The 18,967-nt window shown below is 54.8% G+C and overlaps 5 protein-coding genes across 5 annotated transcripts, besides 1 other annotated feature; 2 read left to right on the forward strand and 3 right to left on the reverse strand.

Moving 5' to 3' along the window:
• Positions 1 to 356: 356 nt before the first annotated feature.
• PODANS_3_1740 (uncharacterized protein) lies at positions 357 to 1,001 on the reverse strand (the record flags this gene model as incomplete). The annotated part of the gene is made up of 1 exon (XM_001903409.1): positions 357 to 1,001. The coding sequence occupies one exon, from the start codon at positions 999 to 1,001 to the stop codon at positions 357 to 359; it is 645 nt and encodes a 214-aa protein (XP_001903444.1).
• A 3,135-nt stretch (positions 1,002 to 4,136) lies between these two features.
• Positions 4,137 to 11,324, forward strand: PODANS_3_1750 (uncharacterized protein; the record flags this gene model as incomplete). Its single annotated transcript, XM_001903410.1, has 2 exons — positions 4,137 to 4,346; positions 4,491 to 11,324. Coding segments are annotated over 2 exons (7,044 nt in total), but the record flags the coding sequence as incomplete, so codon positions are not given.
• A 601-nt stretch (positions 11,325 to 11,925) lies between these two features.
• Positions 11,926 to 12,008, forward strand: a tRNA (tRNA-Gly).
• A 217-nt stretch (positions 12,009 to 12,225) lies between these two features.
• PODANS_3_1760 (uncharacterized protein) lies at positions 12,226 to 13,918 on the reverse strand (the record flags this gene model as incomplete). The annotated part of the gene is made up of 2 exons (XM_001903411.1): positions 12,226 to 13,606; positions 13,683 to 13,918. The coding sequence occupies 2 exons, from the start codon at positions 13,916 to 13,918 to the stop codon at positions 12,226 to 12,228; spliced, it is 1,617 nt and encodes a 538-aa protein (XP_001903446.1).
• Positions 13,919 to 14,516: 598 nt separating this feature from the next.
• Positions 14,517 to 15,958, forward strand: PODANS_3_1770 (uncharacterized protein; the record flags this gene model as incomplete). The annotated part of the gene is made up of 3 exons (XM_001903412.1): positions 14,517 to 14,882; positions 14,959 to 15,659; positions 15,718 to 15,958. 3 exons carry the CDS (start codon positions 14,517 to 14,519, stop codon positions 15,956 to 15,958), a joined length of 1,308 nt encoding a protein of 435 aa, XP_001903447.1.
• Positions 15,959 to 16,382: 424 nt separating this feature from the next.
• On the reverse strand, positions 16,383 to 18,066 carry PODANS_3_1780 (uncharacterized protein; the record flags this gene model as incomplete). Its single annotated transcript, XM_001903413.1, has 3 exons — positions 16,383 to 17,462; positions 17,724 to 17,783; positions 17,854 to 18,066. 3 exons carry the CDS (start codon positions 18,064 to 18,066, stop codon positions 16,383 to 16,385), a joined length of 1,353 nt encoding a protein of 450 aa, XP_001903448.1.
• Between the last annotated feature and the right edge of the window lie 901 nt (positions 18,067 to 18,967).

An 18,967-nucleotide genomic window follows, 5' to 3' on the forward strand; every position in this document is an offset into this window, starting at 1 on the left:
GAGAGTCAATAGGAAGGAGAAGGGGAGATTCGAAGGGGTATCGTGCAGGTGGCGGGAGTCAAAGGTAACGCGGTGTTGTTTGAGAAAAGTTGGTGTACATGTTTGAGAGGTGATGGCTCGGCTGATTTTTGATATGCTGTCATCTATACGGGTCTGACCCATATATGTTGATCAAACTGGGCTGAAAGACTTGTAGATTACATTAGAAAGCAGGGGTATCTCAGACTTGGGGCGTGAAGGGCTACCTAGGAACAAACTCGACAACATGCATTGAGTGATTCAGCAAAAGTCCAGCCTATGCGCCCACTATGGCAGGGTGACCGTGTTTTCCTGACATCAGACAAAAGATCTTTGACCTACACCACTGGCAAGGCCTCCGCCGGCGTCCCAGCATCTGCGACAGCAGGACCAGTGTTAACCCCAGCAGCGGCAGCATCAGTTTTCCTGGCGACGCCATCCACGACCCTCTGCAGGATTTCCTGATGCGCACTCGAAAACCTGGATCTGACAAAGTGTTTGACGAAAAAGTTGCAGTCGATTCCCGCGATTTCCACCAGCTCCCACTCTCCTTCGTCACCAGGCCCAAGCAACAAGTCTGGGCCGTCTTGCACCTCCCCCCTCCTCCTGACTTCGTAACTGCTCCTCACCACCACGCCTGCCTGGGCATTGGCTCGAACCCGGACGCCATGGTCAAAGCTCTGCATTACACACGGGATGCCCACCTCCTTGGTGCCCCAGGCGCCGAGACCAGGAATGACAGGGACCCGATCCACCACTATAAAGGCCTGCAGCTTGGTGCCAGATTCGAGAAACAGGGGATCATCTACGACTTCCGAGACATCGAGGTGCCGCTGCTCAAAGTGGGCGACGTAGGGGTTGGCTTTGATGAGGGGCTCGTAGGCGTGGAGGCTCGCGAGGACGGCCTTGGGATCAACCCTGGCGGGGATGGGGACGCGTGTTATGACTGAGAGGGTTGGTGTGTGGGTGTTTGTGGCTGTCATTGTAGTGACGGTGTAAGTTCTTAACGGTAGGTGGTTCTGTAGACGTGGTCAGCGCGCAAAGAAAAGGAAGAGGCTCAACGTTATTATCCTGATATGGCGGCTTTGTTTCTAGATGGGCCAAACGAGGGGAGGCGCACGCAAAGTGGGCACCGCTCAAAGTCAAAGAAAAGCTGAGCTCAAGCGGCCGAGGGAATGCAAAGCTGAAGGCGCTCTCACCTGGGCGGGTGGGTGTCGGGTGTTGAGGCCAGCATAAAACTGATGAGGGCCGATATCTATACCAGAGGCAAACGACGAGATGAGGTGTGATTGATCAGTGACTGTGTGTTTTATAGTATATGTGCCAGCAAGTTGCAAAACGACCGAGATAAGGATGAAAATGGCAGCAATTGTTGCTGTTTCTAGAGCTGTATTTGGGATGCCGAGTGGATGGCTGGAGTGGGTCGAGACTGGGACCGTGTCAGTGGTCGTTCTTTCCGCACTGGTTCGTAGCTAACGGTTGGCAGAGTTTCTTTAGTATGGAGCCTTTTCACAATTGTCCAGCGCAGACAAGGTTCGAAATCTACAGATACAACAATCCACGGTAGTCACACTCATTAACTCCCCGACATCCACTCCCCCGCGTTGGGACCAACATGAAACGGTCCAGGGTTGGTGGACTCGACTGTTCTAAATACGGTGTGGCTCAGCCCTCTTTGGCCGTGCAGCTGCCGCGTCGGGGGCCAAAAGGCAGACATGATGGAGGTGTCCGGTGCTTCGGTTCTTCAGCCCCGTCGACAGCCCGGTCAGTTCGCCGGGGTACAAGGCCGGGATACAGGCCGGGGATCGCTCAAGTGGACACACACAGGTGGGCCCAGCCTCCGGAAGGCTTGACGATCATTTCGGGAGGAGCCGTTATCAAGGTCAAGGTCGCCTCCGGCTCCGAACATTTGGCAACTTACACCCCCAGCTACTCCGTACTGATGGTACCTATCAAATTTGACCACCCTTCACTCCTGAGCGGACGACAGCCCTATCGGATTAGACACGTCAAAAAAAGAGCATTTTCTTGCCCCAGGCGCATTCTGGCGGTGAAGAGGACGACAAATGGGACGGGCACCTCTTCTGCATCAACTCTGCGTCAAGCTGCATGAGCGGGTCACTGCCTGTCGTCCCATGAACTTTGATGTTCTCTTTTGATAGGGAACCCCACTGCATATTATGGAGGATGTGGTGTATGGACCACAGTTGTCAAACATGATGCGGATCTGAGCATCCATCATACTGCTTGTTCCCGTCACAGTCTCTGCTGCTGGCTCTCTTTTGGGGAGACTGTGTCAAGCTGTTTGCTCCTTGTGTGCCTCTGTGCAACTTCTCTGTGTCCCAAGATCAGAGGCCACACCGGGCCCTCACAACGCAGCCATCGAAATCCTCGCTAGCGGCGCATAGCTGCCCAGCCTGCAACGCATCTCAACCTTGGGCAGAAAGATGATTCGCCATTGCCCGTCGCGTTTGATGCAGGAAGGGTACCCCCAGATCGCGTTGCGCGCATCTCCTAATCTCCTACCACTTACACACGAGTCTGTCCAGTCCCGAACGACTTTCGATGCCGAGCCCCCATGCACTCAATGCCAGCAGCCAAAAGACAAGAACCCACCATGGCGCGCTGCCGAGTCTCATGACGGGCATATCGATGGCTAACAACGTGTGGAATCATCCGAACCCTCAATTACCAACGTTCATCGGGGAGCCCCACCGATTTCGGCTGGGTCAGGTGGGCGACAGAGACATGGCCGAACGCTACCCTGACCCCCATGAGCCCACGCGGGGCATTCACGATTCCCCGCTATCTTGGCCAGAGAGGGTGAGAGGGGCATCATGGAAGTCGTCACCCATTGCACCATGTTTCGGGATGCCGCATCAACAGCAGATGAGGCCCTCTCCACGCCGACACACACGATGGCAGGACCTGTACGGATACCAGCAAGCGATTGGCCAAGGCGTCGAGTGTTGGATGCTGTCTTCCGGTGGCATGGTGCACACATATAATAACCATAGCGGCAGCCGTGGACTCGGCTTGGTCCGTTCTGTTATATCAAAGCTTGGCTGGCCTATGGCACCCGTCTTTAGCCGTTTGATTTCGAACGCTCTCTCACGGTTTCACATTGTGCACAACGTCGAGAGCTGGGTTTGGGCTGTTGACAGGGGGGAATTGGCGAGGGGCAAGGGGAGCTTTTGGTGTCGGGACTGGGATGGATCACCTCGCCCTAACCGGATTGGAGCAGCCATCCCTTGCAGCCAGCCAATGGCAGCCATCCCCAGCCATCCCGCAAAGTGCGCTCCAGGTCAAATTGTGGTGTCAAGCGCACGGCTGGGAGTCGGTCGGGGACATCAGCACAAGTCGAGAGAGAAAGAGGAGGAGCACCAAGCAGTCCCACCTACTGACACTACACGCGTGACTGGGCCAGAGAGAGGGAAAAGAGGGTGAGCGCAACTGTTGCTTGGTTAGCGCGGGGCATTTCCCTCTTCAGTAAACCAAGATCAGGAAGAAGAAACAGAGCAAGGCGGTGGCTATCGCATAACATCGCCGTGGCTGTTCTCCGATTTGTCCTGCGACAATCCGGTACATCAAAGTACCCTCGGCCGTGCATGAATACCTCTTTTGTACGGCAACGGAACCGTGCTCTCCTTTCCGCCTCTCTTTTGCCTGCTCTGGTTTCTGTTTGACCACCTGTGCGCCGACCACTCATCCTGTCCGCACCCTGCTGAGGCGGGGGCCATAATCAACAAGACTGTATCGCACTGCATCAGCGGTGTGGTGGCACAACGCGACGCGGCCTCGACAATACACCAATCCCTATCCCGCCGCCGTGTACCTCTGAGATCCGGCCGGGCGATTGGCTCTTCAACACACCCAGATTTTTCACCAGACGACGAATACTTTTTCAGCAGGGAGAAAAAAAGTCTTTTCGGAAAGGGGCTGCCCTAGAAACAGCGGTCGACCATCGTGAAGACTCCTTTCCGGTCTCTCAACACACTTGATTCGAAGGCTGCCTTGTTTTCTTTGCGACAAACACCGACTCGATCGGATTGTAGCTTTGAACCCGTCGAGGCTGCACCACATGTGTGTTCCAGTCGTCGGTTGACACACCGTCAGCTCCATCAACCTTCACCATGGCCGCTCTTGACGCTTTGCCACTCCGCGATAACTGGGCGGACGATGTCAGATTGGAGGCGACCAAGATCATATACTCGATCAACGGGCTTACATGGGACGGGAAAGACGAGCGCCACCAAGATTCGGATTTCATAGAGGCTAGGCTAGCCTTCATTGCACGGAGCTGGATTGCGCTTTGCGCAGGCCCCAAGGTAAGGGGATCAAAGGCCCCCCCTTTTGCGCGCCTGTTTCGTGTTTGGCCAAGAGACAATGTTCTCAGCCAGTTTTTACCAGCATCTCATCGCTCATGTGTATATGCCTGGCTCTTTCTCAGCAACTGACAAATCGTTACCTAGGGCTCGCCAACCTTAGATGCCGACTCACGAAGAATCGTCAAGCCTCTCACCATCCCGAGCATCATCCCTAGAAGTCGGGCCACTGAAGAGACTGGGAGCCTGGAATGGGATGTTCAGGATCTGACAGGAAGCGGCGCATATGCGCAAAGTCGTCACCTCTCGGTAGACCCTTTGCTCGCGGATGTTCTCGCGGCCAGGTCTAGAGCCGGAGGAAGACGTCATCAGAATGACATCCTTGCTGACCCGACCAGAGATTATCAGATCGATCTAGCCACGAACGAAGGTTTCCGACAGGCCGCGAAGAAGAAGAACAACAAGAAGGGAGGGGCGGCGAAACCCAACTATATCAGCAACAACAGCAACAGCAACGGTAACAACGACGAGGGCGAGAAGAAGGACGCTGAAGGAGGTGACGCTGGCGCCAATGGTGATGGGACCGGGGGCTCTGGCGGTAGCCCCAACGGAGATGGCGGCGGTGGGGACGAAAACAAAGACGACGACAAGAAAGAGGATGAGAAAAGAGAGGAAGGAACGGTAGAAGAGAAGGCAGAAGAGAAGACTGAGGAAGCTCCGCCGCCTCCCGAGGATGACTTGGTCGGTACTGGTTCTAAGAAGAAGAAGAAGGGCGTCGCAGAACCCGAGCCTCCGGCAGTGGAAGATCCGAAGAAGTCTACCGATTCTGGTTTAGCCGCCGCTTCAGCAGGGCCTACCTTTGATTCCTTCTCGAACATCAAGATGAACGGGAATCGTGATCCGCCTCGGAAAGAAGAGCCCAAGCCAGCGCAAAAGAGCGGGTTTGGTGGCTGGAGCGGCTTGGGATGGGGTGGACTTGGCCTGGCATCAAAGGTTGTCGAGAATAGCCCGTGGGGTCTCAAGTCCAAAATCGGAGTGGGCTTCTCTTTTGGAGACGGTTCTGGCTCTGAAGAGCACATTCAGAGACCGAAATCAAGTGCAAGACAGGTTGAGAAACTGGCTGAGAAGCCACTCGAAAGACCAGTCGAAAAGCCGGTCGAAAAACCAGTCGAAAAGCCAGTGAAAAAGTCGGCCGAGAAACCTGTCGAAAGACCAACTGCGCCAGAAAAGCTTTCGGATGACCCACCGGCAGACGACTGGTTCGCCTCCGCGTCCACCGCAACAGCTAAGAAGAAGAAGAATGATCTTCTTGTCCAAGAGGCCAAGGTGGAACCGGGCTCTAAATCAGGAGGGAATGATGCATGGGACTTCTGGGGAGCGCCCAAGAATAAGAAGAAGCCTCAACCTGATCCCGAACCAGAACCGGAGCCTGCGCCAGAGCCTCCCAGGGAGCCAGATCCTAAGCCGGAACCGACCAAGAGCACAGAAACAGATGATGCCTGGGGAGCTGCCCCCGTAAAGGGTAAGAAGAAGAAAGGTAAGATCACCATTGCCAATGAACAGCCAAAGGAGCCGGATCCTCCCCGTGAACCAACAGCTGAACCCGAGCCTGAGCCAATTCCCGATCCAACACCCGAGCCACCCAAGTTGTATGAAGAGGACAATCCATGGGCGAACATTGCCACAACATCGAAGAGGAAGAAGAAAAAGGGGAAGAACGCCGTGCCGGAGCCGGAGTTAGAGCCTGTCAAAGAGCCCGAGCCTGAACCGGAACGAGCGCTCACCCCTGAACCTGTTCCTGACCCAGAGCCGGAGCCGGAACAGGAGGTGGAGGATTCCTGGGGTTGGGGTACTTCGTCCAAGAAGACCAGGTCGAAGAAGGGCAAAAAAATCGAGCCTGAACCAGAGCCAGAGCCAGAGCCACCCAAGGACCCGGAACCAGAACCTGAGCCTGAGCCTGTCCCAGAGCCCGAAAAGAAACAAGAAGATGACTTTTGGAGCTTTGGCGTCACTGCGACTAAGGGGAAGAAGAAGAAGGGCAGGAGTAAAGACCCAGAGCCCGAGCCTGCCAAAGCACCCGAACTCGAACCTGAACCCGAGCCTGTTCCGGAGCCCGCGCCGGAGCGTTCTAAGAAGGAGGAAGATGATCCATGGGGCCTTGCAGCTACTTCCTCCAAGAAGAAGAAGAAGGACAAAGGGAAAAAGGCTGCTGAGCCTGAGCATGAGCCTGAACCTGAACCTGCGAAGGAACCGGAGCCCGAGCCCGAGCCAGAACCAGAACCGGAGCCTGAGTCGGAGCCTGACATTTTAGAACACAGTATGTGGAGCTTTGGGTTTTCTACTAAGAAGAAGAAGGGCAAGAAGGAACCCGAGCCAGAACCTCCAAAAGAGCCTGAACCAGAACCGGAGCTGGAGCCTGAGCCTGAGCCTGAGTCAGAACCCGAGCCTGAGCCCGAACGTCAAAAGAAAAGAGAAGATGACGATCCATGGGGCCTGAGCACATCATCGAAGAAGAAGAAGAAGGAGAAGGGCAAAAAAGCTGTCGAACCTGAGCCTGGACCGGAGCCAGTCAAGAAGTCGAAAGACAAGAAGGACAAGAAGGGTAAGAAGGTGGCCGAGCCAGAACCAGAACCCGAGATGGAGGCTGTCCCCGAGCCGGAACCAGAACCGGAAAATGACGACGACGATGCATTCTGGGGCTCTCTGAGCGGCAACAAGATGGCCCATCACGAGACTTCAAGCACCAAGGACCTTCTTGACTTGGACAACAAGAACGGTAGCCATGTCGAAGCTGACCCGCGTGCGTCTACCGAGAGCAGCGGCGGCTTCTTTGGTTGGTTGTCAGGCAAGAATAAGAAGAAGTCTGGGGAGTCGTCGGATGTGTCCACCAAGCCGGAACCAACGCCAGAAGAAATTGAGAGGGCTGCTGCCGAAGAGGAAAAGCGCAAAGTGGAGGAGGCTGCAGAGCAGGCACGCAGGGAAGCTGAAGAGGAGCTTGCCAGAGAGGAGGAGCAGGAACTAGCTGCTCTCGTGGCCAAGAAGAACAAGAAGAAGCGAAAAGGTATCTCGAGAGCTGAACAAGAGCGGATGGATGAGCTTGAGGCGAATGCCAACAGGCGGGCATTGGCAAAAGAAGCGCGTGAGGCAGAAGAAGCAGACCGAGAACGGGAACGACAGGAAGAGGCCGACCACGATGCCAAGAAAGCTGAAGAAAAGGCAAAGCTAGAGGCTGAAGAGGCTGCTGAGCGGGAGCGCGAAGAGGAAGAACGTGAACGACAGGAGGCTGAGGCTGCAGAGGCGGCGGCGGCGGCTGCAGCAGCAGAAGAAGAAGCAGCTGCAGCGGCAGAAGCAGAAGCTGCAGCAGAACGAGCACGGGCAGAGGCAGCAGCAGAGGCCGAGGCAGCGTCTTCCAAGAAGTCTAAGAAGGGTGATAGAAAGAGTAAGAGTAAAAGGGATAAGGAACGTGAGCGGGAAGAAGAGGAGGAGAGGGAACGTGACAGGGAACGCGAGAGGGAGCGTGAGAGGGAGAGGGAGAGGGAGCGCGAGAGAGAAAAAGAAAAAGAAAAGGACAAAAAGAAAGATAAGGATAGGGATAAGGATAGGGATAAGGATAAGGACAAGGATAGGGATAAGGATAGGAAGAAGGATAAAAAGAAGGGTAAAGAGAAGGAAAGGGAAAGGGAGCGAGAAAGGGAGAAGGAGAGGGAAAGGGAGAAGGAGAAGGAGAAGGAAGAGGAGGATGAGGCCAACTATCTAACTGCCGAAGACGAAGACGATCTTTTCAAAGACCTCAACGATGCTGATATCACAGCCGAGCAACTCGAGGAGCTACTGGATGACGGGCCCGCGGGTAAGGGACTCAAAGACAAAGCGTCGATTGAGCCAGTTGAAACGAGGGATGGGCCCGGCGATGACCCCTTCAGCTTCTGGGGGGCTGCGAAGAAGTCAATCTCCAAAAGCCAAAAAACCAGTTCGCTGCTGCCTCAGGCACTGGACAGTCCACCGCAACCACCAGAGCCGGATATTCATACAGGTAGCAACCATGCTGAGTCATCGTCCAAGATCCTGTCAGCTCTGGGTGCTTTCGGCGGCAAATCGGTGTGGCACACCGAAGCTGGGACCTCGCCATCACCCGATCTGGCCAAGCCGACGAAACCCAGAAGCAACAAGATCGCCGATCGCATGCGCGCCTTTGAAGTTGCCGACGACGATAAGGATATCTCGGGCGCTGAACACGACAACGACAACGACAATGACGATAGGGGCAAGAGGCGCGACAAGGACGATATTTACGACGAAGAGAAAGACAGTCGCGACAACCACAGGGCCGGAGCTTGGGGTGAGTACGGCGGCTACGAACAATACGACCCCTACGAGTACGAAGCACCGATCGACGATATTCCTCCCCGAACCGCTCCACCACCTCCCGCTCCCGTTGAGGTTGTAACGCCCAAGGAGGAGAGGAGGAAAAAGAAGAGCAAGGACAAGAAGGGCAAAGAAAAGGACAAGCCCAGAAGCTCGGAACCTGCTATCATCGACGTCGAAGCCTTTGCAGCTCCTCCGCCTCCTCCCCCACCTGCGCCGCCTTCTCCTCCGCCAGCAGCAGCCCCCTACCTCCCGCGCTCAACACACACCGGCTTTCCTGGCGGCTTCCCGCTCGACGACGAAGACCACCTCGACGATCACCCCCGCCGGCGCAACATCATGGATTCAGGAGACGATGACGAGATTGTTGATATCATCGAAATGGCGCCGGAAAAGAAAGTCAGTAAACGGTCGAGAAGGGCTGCCAGCTCTCCCGAGGTCGTTGATGATGAGATCCATCCACCACCTCCTCCTCCTGTTCCGGTACCGCCCCCTGCTGTTCCTGATCCGCCGCCTCCGCCCATGTCGCCCATGTCCCCTCCTTTTTCACGCTCTGTCAAGAAAGAGCGGACTAAAATCAATCGCGACGGTGCATCTTGGAACATGTGGTCAGCTGCTGCTCCCCCTCCGCCTCCGCCTCCTCCTCCACAGGAGCCTAGTCCCAAGAAATCATCATCAAGAAGTAAAGAAAAAGAGAGGGAAAGGGAATCAAGCTCCAGGAAGAAGGCGTCCTCTGCTGCCAAAGCTGAGAAGTCCTCATCCAGAGATTCAGGGTCGGAGGATAGGCCAGAGAAGATTGACAGGGTGCGCTCCAAAGACAACCCGGCAAATCGATTCCCTAGCGTTTTCGCCAGCACTCCCCCCATCTCTCGGAATGTCGCAACCCGTGAGAAACGACACACTTCAAGCAGCAAGCCAAGTTCACGGCGGCAGTCTGTGGAAATGTCTGGTGGAATCATGAGCCCACCCCCTGAGGAGATGTCGTCCAAGGCGGCCAAGATCCTTGGTGTCGGTGGTGCTGCCGGCCTTGCTACTGGCCTCGGCATCGGCCTTTCAAGATCCAGCGGTAGACGCAGTAGAAAGTGTAAGGATACATCGGTCGATGGACGATTTGGTGACCACTTTGCTAACCGTGTCTCAGCCGTCGACGAGGAGGGAGATGTGGTCATGGTCGATCCCACACCACCCAGCCCGGACAAGGCGGAACGGCGTCGGTCGAGAGTGAGTTGGACAACCCCGGTATCGAACCCCCCCGGACGGAATACTGACCACGGGCCGCAACAGCAATACCCTCCCCGTCCGGAGGATGATGTTGTCATGGTTGATGCCGGGGATGCGACCCCTACTCGACCTCCTCTCAAGCGCTCAGCCTCGAGCGCGAATAAGAAATCGGGGTTCTCTTCTCTCTTTGGTGGTGTCTTTACACCGAGCAAGTCGGATCCCCGTTTGGATCCGCGCTCCACAGACCCTCGTCTGGATTCGCGCCCAGAGCCTCGTAGGCGCAGCACTGCTTTTACAACGACGGATGAGGAAGCTGGAAGACGAGTCGAAGAGGATGAAGCTGAGCGGGAGGCTCGCCGCGCTGCTCGTCGTGCTGCACGCCGAGCCGAGAAGGAAGCTGCAGAGAGGGGTGCAGGTGAACAAGCAGCCGAGGAAGCCCGCCGGGCCAAGGATGAAGAACGCCGTCGGCGACGCAAGAGACAAGAAGAAGAAGAAGAGGCCCGCAGACAGGAAGAAAAAGAAGCACGGCGTGCGGAAAGACGTGCTCAACGTGCTCGGGAGGAAGCTGACAGGCGATATGCAGAGCAGCCGGATTCTGAGAGAGCGGAGCGTCGCAGGCAACGTGCAGAGAGGGAGGCTGCCGAAGCCGATGCTCAGGCCCGCCGGGCAGCGAGACACCAGGAGCGTCGCCGCGGTCACCAGCCGGAAGAGCCGGCTCGGGATATTGTTGAAGAAGAACGCCACCACCGTCGTCACCGCAGCCACCAGCCCGAAGATTTTGCACAGCGTGACCCAGAAGAAGAAGAACGACGCCGTCGCCGTGATGCAAGACGCGCTGCGCAAGAAGCCCAAGTGAGGGAGGAGCGTCATCATGTGAACGGACGACATCGTTCTGAACCTCCTGTCGAGCACTCGGTATATCCTAATGAGCACCAGCACGCAAGAGAAAACACGGCTGGCTCGTGGCCGCATTCGGGCACGTCATCCTGGGTGAAGGAGCATTCTGATGCGCCACCGCCTCCAGAAAATGAGGAAGAAGATGAGGGTCCTCTCCCCGTCGAAGAGGTGATTGATGAGGAAGAGGCACGCCGTGAAGCTCGTAGGGCGAGACGTCGGTCAAGATATGCTGAGGCGGCAGCTGTTGAGAATGGCGGGATGACTGCTGAAGATCTTGACGAGGAAAGACGAAGAAGAAAGCGACGCGAGGAACGGGAGCGGGATAGGGAGAGGGAGAGGGATCGTGCTGAGCGTGATCATCGCTACCCCCCCGAACGGGACTATCACAAAGGATCGGATGGCAGTGGAGATGTGCGCCGTGATCCTCGACGCAGCTCAACATTCGATGCTGCCACGCCAAGAAGCTCGTGGTGGAAGAGACTCGCTGGGAAAAACTGAATGTTGTATGAGAGTGATGAGAGATGACGGCTGGTTCTGTTTTTTTTTTTTTTTGAGACGATATGAAGTGTTGAGTACGATATTTTGGATGGGTTGCATAAGGTGGTTGGTTGGTTTGTTTAGATTGAGGGAGCACTTCATCACTTGTTTTGTTTCGGTTTATGTTTACTTTACTTTGTTGGCCTCTTGGATTGTGATTGTGCAAACTTTCCCCCTGTACTCATTCGTTTGTGTTCTTCATGGAAGTGGCGCTCGGTTTTGGACATCAGCATATGCATCCTGGTCTTGAGTTGGGCTCGTTGAGACCTGGGGATCATCCATCAGTTGTCGACCATGTACTTCTGTGTAAGGGAGATATATCCAACATTTGTCACCATGTCTGTTTCATAATGGTAGATGTATAGCACAGTTTTCTTCATCCATTATCTCGTTTTGATACCAGAATAGGTCTCACAACCAACCGTATTCCATGTCCGCCTGCTCTCACACTGCATGAGCAGGCACCGGTTGGCTCCTGACCCAACGATGCCAACATCAGCCAAACGACTGGTCCCAGCAGCAACAAAACAACAGAAGCAGTTGCGTGTAGTGTAATGTGCAAGCCTGAGTGGAGTAGTAGTTAACTCGTCGCCCTTCCAAATCTGGAGCAAGGCGGAAACTCGGGTGCAAATCCCGGCTCTGGCAGTTCTTTTTGCTTTCGGTTTTTCTTTTCTTTGCTATTTATAGTTGTTCAATTTTTTTCTATAAATTAGCAAGGCCAGGTACGACCACCAAGGCCACGTGTGACCACCACTGTCATGTTGTTTCTGAGCCAACTATGAAGTTTTCAGCATGAACATTATGCTGCTACCTCCAAATGTCTGCAGCTTCCGTGGGTATACACACCTCAAGAAGTTTCCTCTCAGGGCCGTGATGTAACCGCTCTTTCCTTTTCCTCCTCTTTGAGCTTCCGCACTCTTCTCTCCTCTCGCCATCCAGGGCCCCATTTGGCCAAGACCCAGAGGATAGGAGAAAATAACACGAGAACTAGTCCCCAGAAAGTAAATGTCCATCCTCTCCCCATAGCCCTCAGCATGTACTCGATCACGGCCGTTCCACCAGCGCCAAAGAGACACCTGACGAGATTCATGGCCGCTACGGCGGTGGCGGGAGCTTCAGGGTACAAGTCCACAAGAAGAGTATTGAGTATCGAGAAGGACCCTGTCACACAGAGGCCGATTAGGAAGACTAGTGCCAGTGGTCCTGCAACATGGGTTTCGAAGTGAAGTACCCAGCCATAGCAGATTACAGCCGCTACTCCGGCGAAAAGGAATGGGGAAGCTGGTAGTATGCGAGCCTTTTCTATCGGAAAATTCGAAAGATCGTCGCCACGCTTGTAGTCAATGGTGAAGCCTATCTTGCGGGCTATTCGGCGGTAGTTGTGGTCCAGAATGTACCCCTGCATGACAGCGGCAAAGCAGCATCCGACTCCATAGGGCAGGTAGCATAGACCGAGCTGAAGGTCACTGTAGTGATAGATAGCTTCAAGCTCGGTAGACAGTGTTGCCGCAATGAGAATGAACACCAAGTAGGTCAAGGTGCCGTAAAACAGAAGAAGGGCGAGGTCCTTTTCGAAGGCCACCTTGAGTGTATTAAACGGGTTCGGAAAGCGCAGCTTTTGCTTGGTGCGGGCGCCACCCAATGATTCCCCATTGCGCTTCCGGCGGCGAGCACGACACAGGTCGACGGCCGTCATGTTCCACCAGCTCTGGGCTGGAATTGAACCATTGCCCACCACGTTTCTGCATGTCTCAGGCACCGTCAGGGCGTACGGTACGAGCCAGACCGCGGCGTAAATCATACAGAACCAGAATATAGCTGGCCAGCCGAGGTACTCGGCAAGGAGACCTCCAAATACCGGGCTCAGGGCAGGACCAATATTGATGCCGGCGCCAACAATTCCCATGTATTTACCCCTCTCGGCACTGACTGCAACGTCCGCAATCACAGCAAAGCTAAGAGCTACTGTCCCACTGCTGCCTGCACTCTGAACCATCCTCAAGACCAGAAGCGCGGCAAAGTTCTTCTGCAGAGCTAGGCCGAGGTTGGCAAAGATGTAGATGACGAAGCATATCAAAAAGGCCGGTCTTCTGCCAGCGGCATCTGCTAGGTCGCCAACAAGTGTGGGGGCGATGGCTTGAAAGATCATGTAGGTGGTCAGGGTGAGATTGATCATACTGACCGAGACGTCAAGATCCCGAGCTATAGGCACCAGAGCCGGAAAGTATATATTTGCTGTCATTCTTTCTCGGAGGTTAGCTAAGCAAGCACTTGTATCGGATTTCTCACCAACTCGGAGGCAGTGTGGTGGTGACTTACGGTGAGACGAAGCTGGAGAAAGCGATCATGGTCACGATCCATCGTTTCGTACTTTTGGAGAAGACACTATAAGCTGGACCGCTGGGTACTTGAGCCAATGCTTCTGGATCTGAATCAGATGTGGTGTCGTTGATGTTGCTCGAGCTGTTGTCTGCTGGCCGGCCATCACCGGCATCTTCGGCATCGTATTTTTGACTCTCTCGTTGGAGCGGCGGATCTTGATGAGGGTCCATCATGCTCGGTAGGGTAGGCCTCACGGGGGTAATGTGAAGATAAGATGAGATGGACAGTCAAGAAACATGGAGGATGAGAGGAATTACATTAAGTAATGAATCACGCTCCACCGCTGCCTTCACTACCTACTCAACGCGATCAGCCGGCCTTGCAGGACGGCGGCAAACCAGAAGAGGTTAAACGGTGCCTGCGCACAATCGGTCGCCTTGCAGGAGATAGTCCCTGGACCCAACTTTTGTCGGATAAGGGCGTGGAAGAAGGAAGGCCTTGTTATTCCCGAAGCTTGGTAATGGCAAAGATGGTAACAAAGATGAGCCTCGAAAGAGGAAAACTGTAAGTGAGGCGGACTGCGGCTTCGGGCCCACATGGCAGGGAGGATGCTAAGCTTCTAGTTCATCAAGTTGGAAGGATGTGCCTCGAGCCGTGGGTACTCCGCCGGCCCCGGCACCGAAGACCGCCACCCAGGAGAAAGTCGTATACCCATCACTGTCGTCATTGAGATCTCATTGGGGACCATATGACTACAAACAATGGAAAAGCGGTCACGTTCAAGCAAGTAAGTTAATGTGATTGTGGACTCGGGCATTACCGAAAACCGGAATGGATGATGGGCCTGTATCTCAAGGTAGTGGTACCTCAACGGGAGCTGAAGAACGCCATGACCAGCCGAATGAGGTCCGAAAATCCGGGGTGAAGCCGAATAGTGGGTCAGCAGGCTCGGTTCTTGGCAAGGTTTCGCCCGCCGAGACAGCCAGCAAGCCACAAAGCTTGAGCCAACTCCGTCATCTCCCAAACCGCCAAAGCCACGTCAAGCAGTTGCCGGCGATAGCAACAACCCAAACTTTCGTTCACATGGCCGACCTTACCACAGCGTTCAACGCCCTTTTGAAGGGCCGAGAGGCTCCTCCAACCAAGCCTTTTAATCTGGATACGGCCGACGAGTTCCTAAAAGAAGCCCACAGGATAGTATGTCTCCGACAACCCTGAAGCTTGACCCCTGAGCTACTCCTGTTCGTCTCTTTAACACGCAGCCTGAGCATAGAACACCCTTATTGCCCGTCTCCATTCCGAACTGCGCAACCTGAGACAGGCCTATCTTTCCACCGCCGCCCCGCGCAAGACTCACCTCCGCAATGCCTCCTCCCAGCCTATATTCCTCACCGACCGCGACAGAGAAGAGATCGACGCCAACGCCAAGATGACGATTCGAGATCTCAATGCTCGCATCCGCGCGCTCGAGGACGCCGAGAAATTGCGCCAGAGCACGGCGGCAGCGCTTTTAAAGAAACGGTTCTCCCACGGACTCGGCGCTTTGGGTTCTTGGGCAGCTGGTGGAGCTATGTTGGGCAAGAGCAAGGAGCAGGAGATGGCAGAGGCTGCGGCGCATCAGCTGGAAGCCCACAGAGACAGTATCATCTGGTATCTCTCGACACGCTTACGGGAAACCATTCGGACACAGCAGCGCATGATGGAGACTCGCTTGGCCAGGGAGCTTGAAAAGAACAGGAGTGTGCTAGCCAGGGCCAAAGGCTCTGTGTTGCTGGCCTCTGGAGGGGGCTACACTGCCGAACCAGTTACTGCGGGGGCAAGGCCGAATGTGCATAATGCCAGTCTAGCTGCTGAAGAGGAGCAAAGGCCGAAGCCACGCCTTGATAACGACCTTACCGAGGATCAGATTCAGATGTTCGAAAAGGGGAACCAGGATATGCTTAAGCATTATGAAAGCACACTGGATAAAGTCAGGTACGAATCTATCACAGCCGAGGCTTACAGACTCAACTGCATGCTGACAGCTGAACAGAACTGCAGAAAAGTCACTCATCGAGATTGCTGAGTTGCAGAACTTACTAGTTGGCAATCTCACTGCTCAGTCGGCTCATATCGACCAATTGGTGGCCGAGTCGTTTGACACGACGGAAGGTATTGGGAAAGGCAACAAAGAGCTCAAGAAGAGCACCTCGAGGAGTAGCCCTGCTCGATACACTTTCTTTGCTGCCACAGGGCTATGTACCGCGCTTGTTCTTTGGGACTTGATAATTTAGCCAAATGTATTTCAACTTGACCCCTTGCTTGGAAGGTAAAACCGAGGACCTGACATTCAATGACCATATCTAATGAAGCAAGAGTGGTGCGACTCCTGTCCAGCACACTTCTGTCCAGCACACTTCTATCCGCAAGTACAAAATCATTCATATTCCCAATGCATGTCCGTAATGCTCATGCACTTTTCTTCTCCACCCCAGCGTTCACATGCTTAACCATCTAAAGAATAACCCAAGGTACCCAAGAGTCTCTCGGAGGTACCATTACAGACAACTGTCAAAACTCGGCCATTGGCCAGAAAAAGCTTTTCGAAAGGAAGAAAACGACGCGAAACAGAACTCCATGTCCCACAAACAACCCAGACTGACTGGTTCATTTCGGAGCTGTTTGGGCAAAAGCCTCAACGGACAAACCAAACTCAACTCATGACAAGTCACGCACAACCCTGTCAATGGCCTTGGCCACGTACTCGATATTTCTGGTGTTCAGACCAGCCATGCTGATGCGCCCGTTCTTGGTCATGTAAATGTGGAAATCTGACCTGATCTTCTGGACCTGAGCTTCAGACAGGCCAGTGAAGCTGAACATACCGATCTGGTCGGTGATATGGTTCCACTGGCCAGGCGTGCCCAACTCTTCCAGCTTGGACCGCAGCGCCTGGCGCATGGCAATAATGCGGCCAGACATGGTGCGGAGGTTCTCTTGCCACTCAGCAAACAGATCCTTGTCGTTCAGCACGATCGAGGCAATGCGGGCGCCGTAAATCGGCGGGTTACTGATCTCTGACCGCTGCAGAATGGCCAGTTGGGAAGCTACACGGGTGGTGACTTCGGCAGCGTCCGGTGCTGGAGGGGCCACAAAGTGGAAGCAGCCAGCACGTTCGCCATAGAGACCAAAGTTCTTGGCAAAGGACTGAGCGATGACGAGCTCGAAGCCCTGTTCGACAAAGTAACGGATAGCACCGGCATCGCGGTCCAAGTCACCCGAAGCAAAACCTTGATAGGCCGTATCAAAGAAAGGGAAGTGCTTCTTGGCCTTCATGAGCTCAGCAATCTCACGCCATTGCTCGGGAGTGGGGTCAACACCGGTGGGATTGTGAGCACAGGCGTGCAGGAGGATGATGCTGCGGTCCGGGGCATTGGCGAGGGAGGCCTTCATCCCCTCAAAATCCAGGCCCTTGGTCTTCTTGTCGAAGTAGGGATACTGCTCGATTGGGATGCCGACATTGGTGAAGATCTGGTGGTGGTTCGCCCAGGTAGGGTTGCTGAGGTAGAGCGTGCGGTTGGCGCCATTCACCTTGTAGAATCTGGCAAGGAAAAGGGCACCCAAGTGGACGGCACCAGTTCCTGAGATGGTCTGTACAGAAGCTACACGCTTCTCGGCGATGGCGGGAGCTCCGGTGCCCAGTAGTAGCTCGGCCGCTTTGCTGGTAAGCGACGCAAGACCAGCAATGGGGAGGTATTCGTGGTTCGCTTCGGGGTCGTTGCGTAAAATCTCATCGGCCTGGTTGTTCCGGCTGGTTAGTGACTGGCCGTCTGTTGTCTAGACTCCTTGGGAGAGACAATGTGGGGGAGAGCTGTGGTTCTTGGGAATAGCGGGGCAGCAGCGCTAAAACCGGGGGCCCTGCTCTGAGCACCCTGCTGGCTGGCAGGAGAACTCTTCCCGTTGGGAAAAGCCTCCCGCCGTCTCCCCGGCTAAATGTGAAAGCAGCAACGGTGCTACAGCACAACACCACGGGTAGCAAAATAAGGAAAAGTAACACACCTTCTTGACAACCGGGAGAACCCACGGCTTTGCATTGTCGTCGCGGTACGCACCGATTCCCTAGAGTTGGACGAGTGGTCAGCTTGCGAGCTGCAAAGACGTGGAGAGGTGTCACACAGCTCTGACGTACGAGATCGACCTTGTCGGGGTTTTGGTCCGCCTTGTATGCCCTCATGAGGCCAAAGAGAGGGTCTTCGGGGGCCTGAGGCACAGCCTCGGCGGGAAAGTTTGTTATTGATGCGGGAGACATGTGGTTGGCGATGGTCTGAAGTCGGGAGAGGGAGGTCGAGGTGGAAGTTGATGGGGAGGAGGAGACGGTGAGACTGGGTGCTTTGGACGACATTTTGAACGGTTGGAGGGGTGGTGGCTTGCGGTACCGGTGACAGTGCGACCGCAGTTTTGCGTGGTAGGACTCGGCGGCACAGCCCGCAATTCAATTGCCCGACAGCGGACAGTCAGTCGGTCAGGATCTCTGGTCCTTACTCGCTTCCAGGTTGCGATGCAGCCACTTTGCTTCTTCCGTCTGATCGGAACAGGGTGACAGTGCGATTCATGCACGACCGTCGTTCGATTCGCCGTTGTAATCAGGCACTTGCGAGCCTACTTTAGTGTGGGTGCCGGTCTGTGTGATGTGTAACGTTTTGCGAAACGTTGGGGGGGGGGGAGCAGGCTCGTATTGGCACGGCAAAGATAAGCACAATTAGGGAAAAGATGAATGGTTCAAACAGTCTGGGGAAAAAAGACGATCTGGCCGGGGAGGTGGGCGCTGAAGCTTCTTTGTAGAAAGTTGTCCGTCAAGGTGCATGTGAAGCTGGACAAACGACCGAGTCCCGCCGAGGCAACTGTCATGGTCATCGGCCCATGATCGTGGTAAAACCGGTGGACCGTTTCCGTCAACAGCTCGCCGTTGGTGCACACACATGACGGGGAATTCGTCCACCTGGTTTCCACCGGTCTACGCAGTATGTTCGACCCCTTCCTCTCCAAGACCTCTTAGCCAAGGTGCCCGTTCGAATTACGTGATAGAGAAGCCACGAGACGCCTTGAAACTTCCATGCCAGGATCGAAGCTCCATCCAAGTTCTACCCTTGATGGCTAGCAGCGGGTTGGCTTCCTTCCAACCAAGGCCTAGTGCCATCTTTCAGGTTGCTAGCTGCTGCAAGGGGGATCATCTTTCCCGCCCCGCCCGCTTTCTCCAGCTATCGGCTCTTGCGGGAGTTGTGGAGGAACTGGAGAAGAATCAA

Source organism: Podospora anserina, chromosome 3 (genome assembly GCF_000226545.1).
Source record: "Podospora anserina S mat+ genomic DNA chromosome 3, supercontig 1".
Classification (NCBI taxonomy): domain Eukaryota; kingdom Fungi; phylum Ascomycota; class Sordariomycetes; order Sordariales; family Podosporaceae; genus Podospora; species Podospora anserina.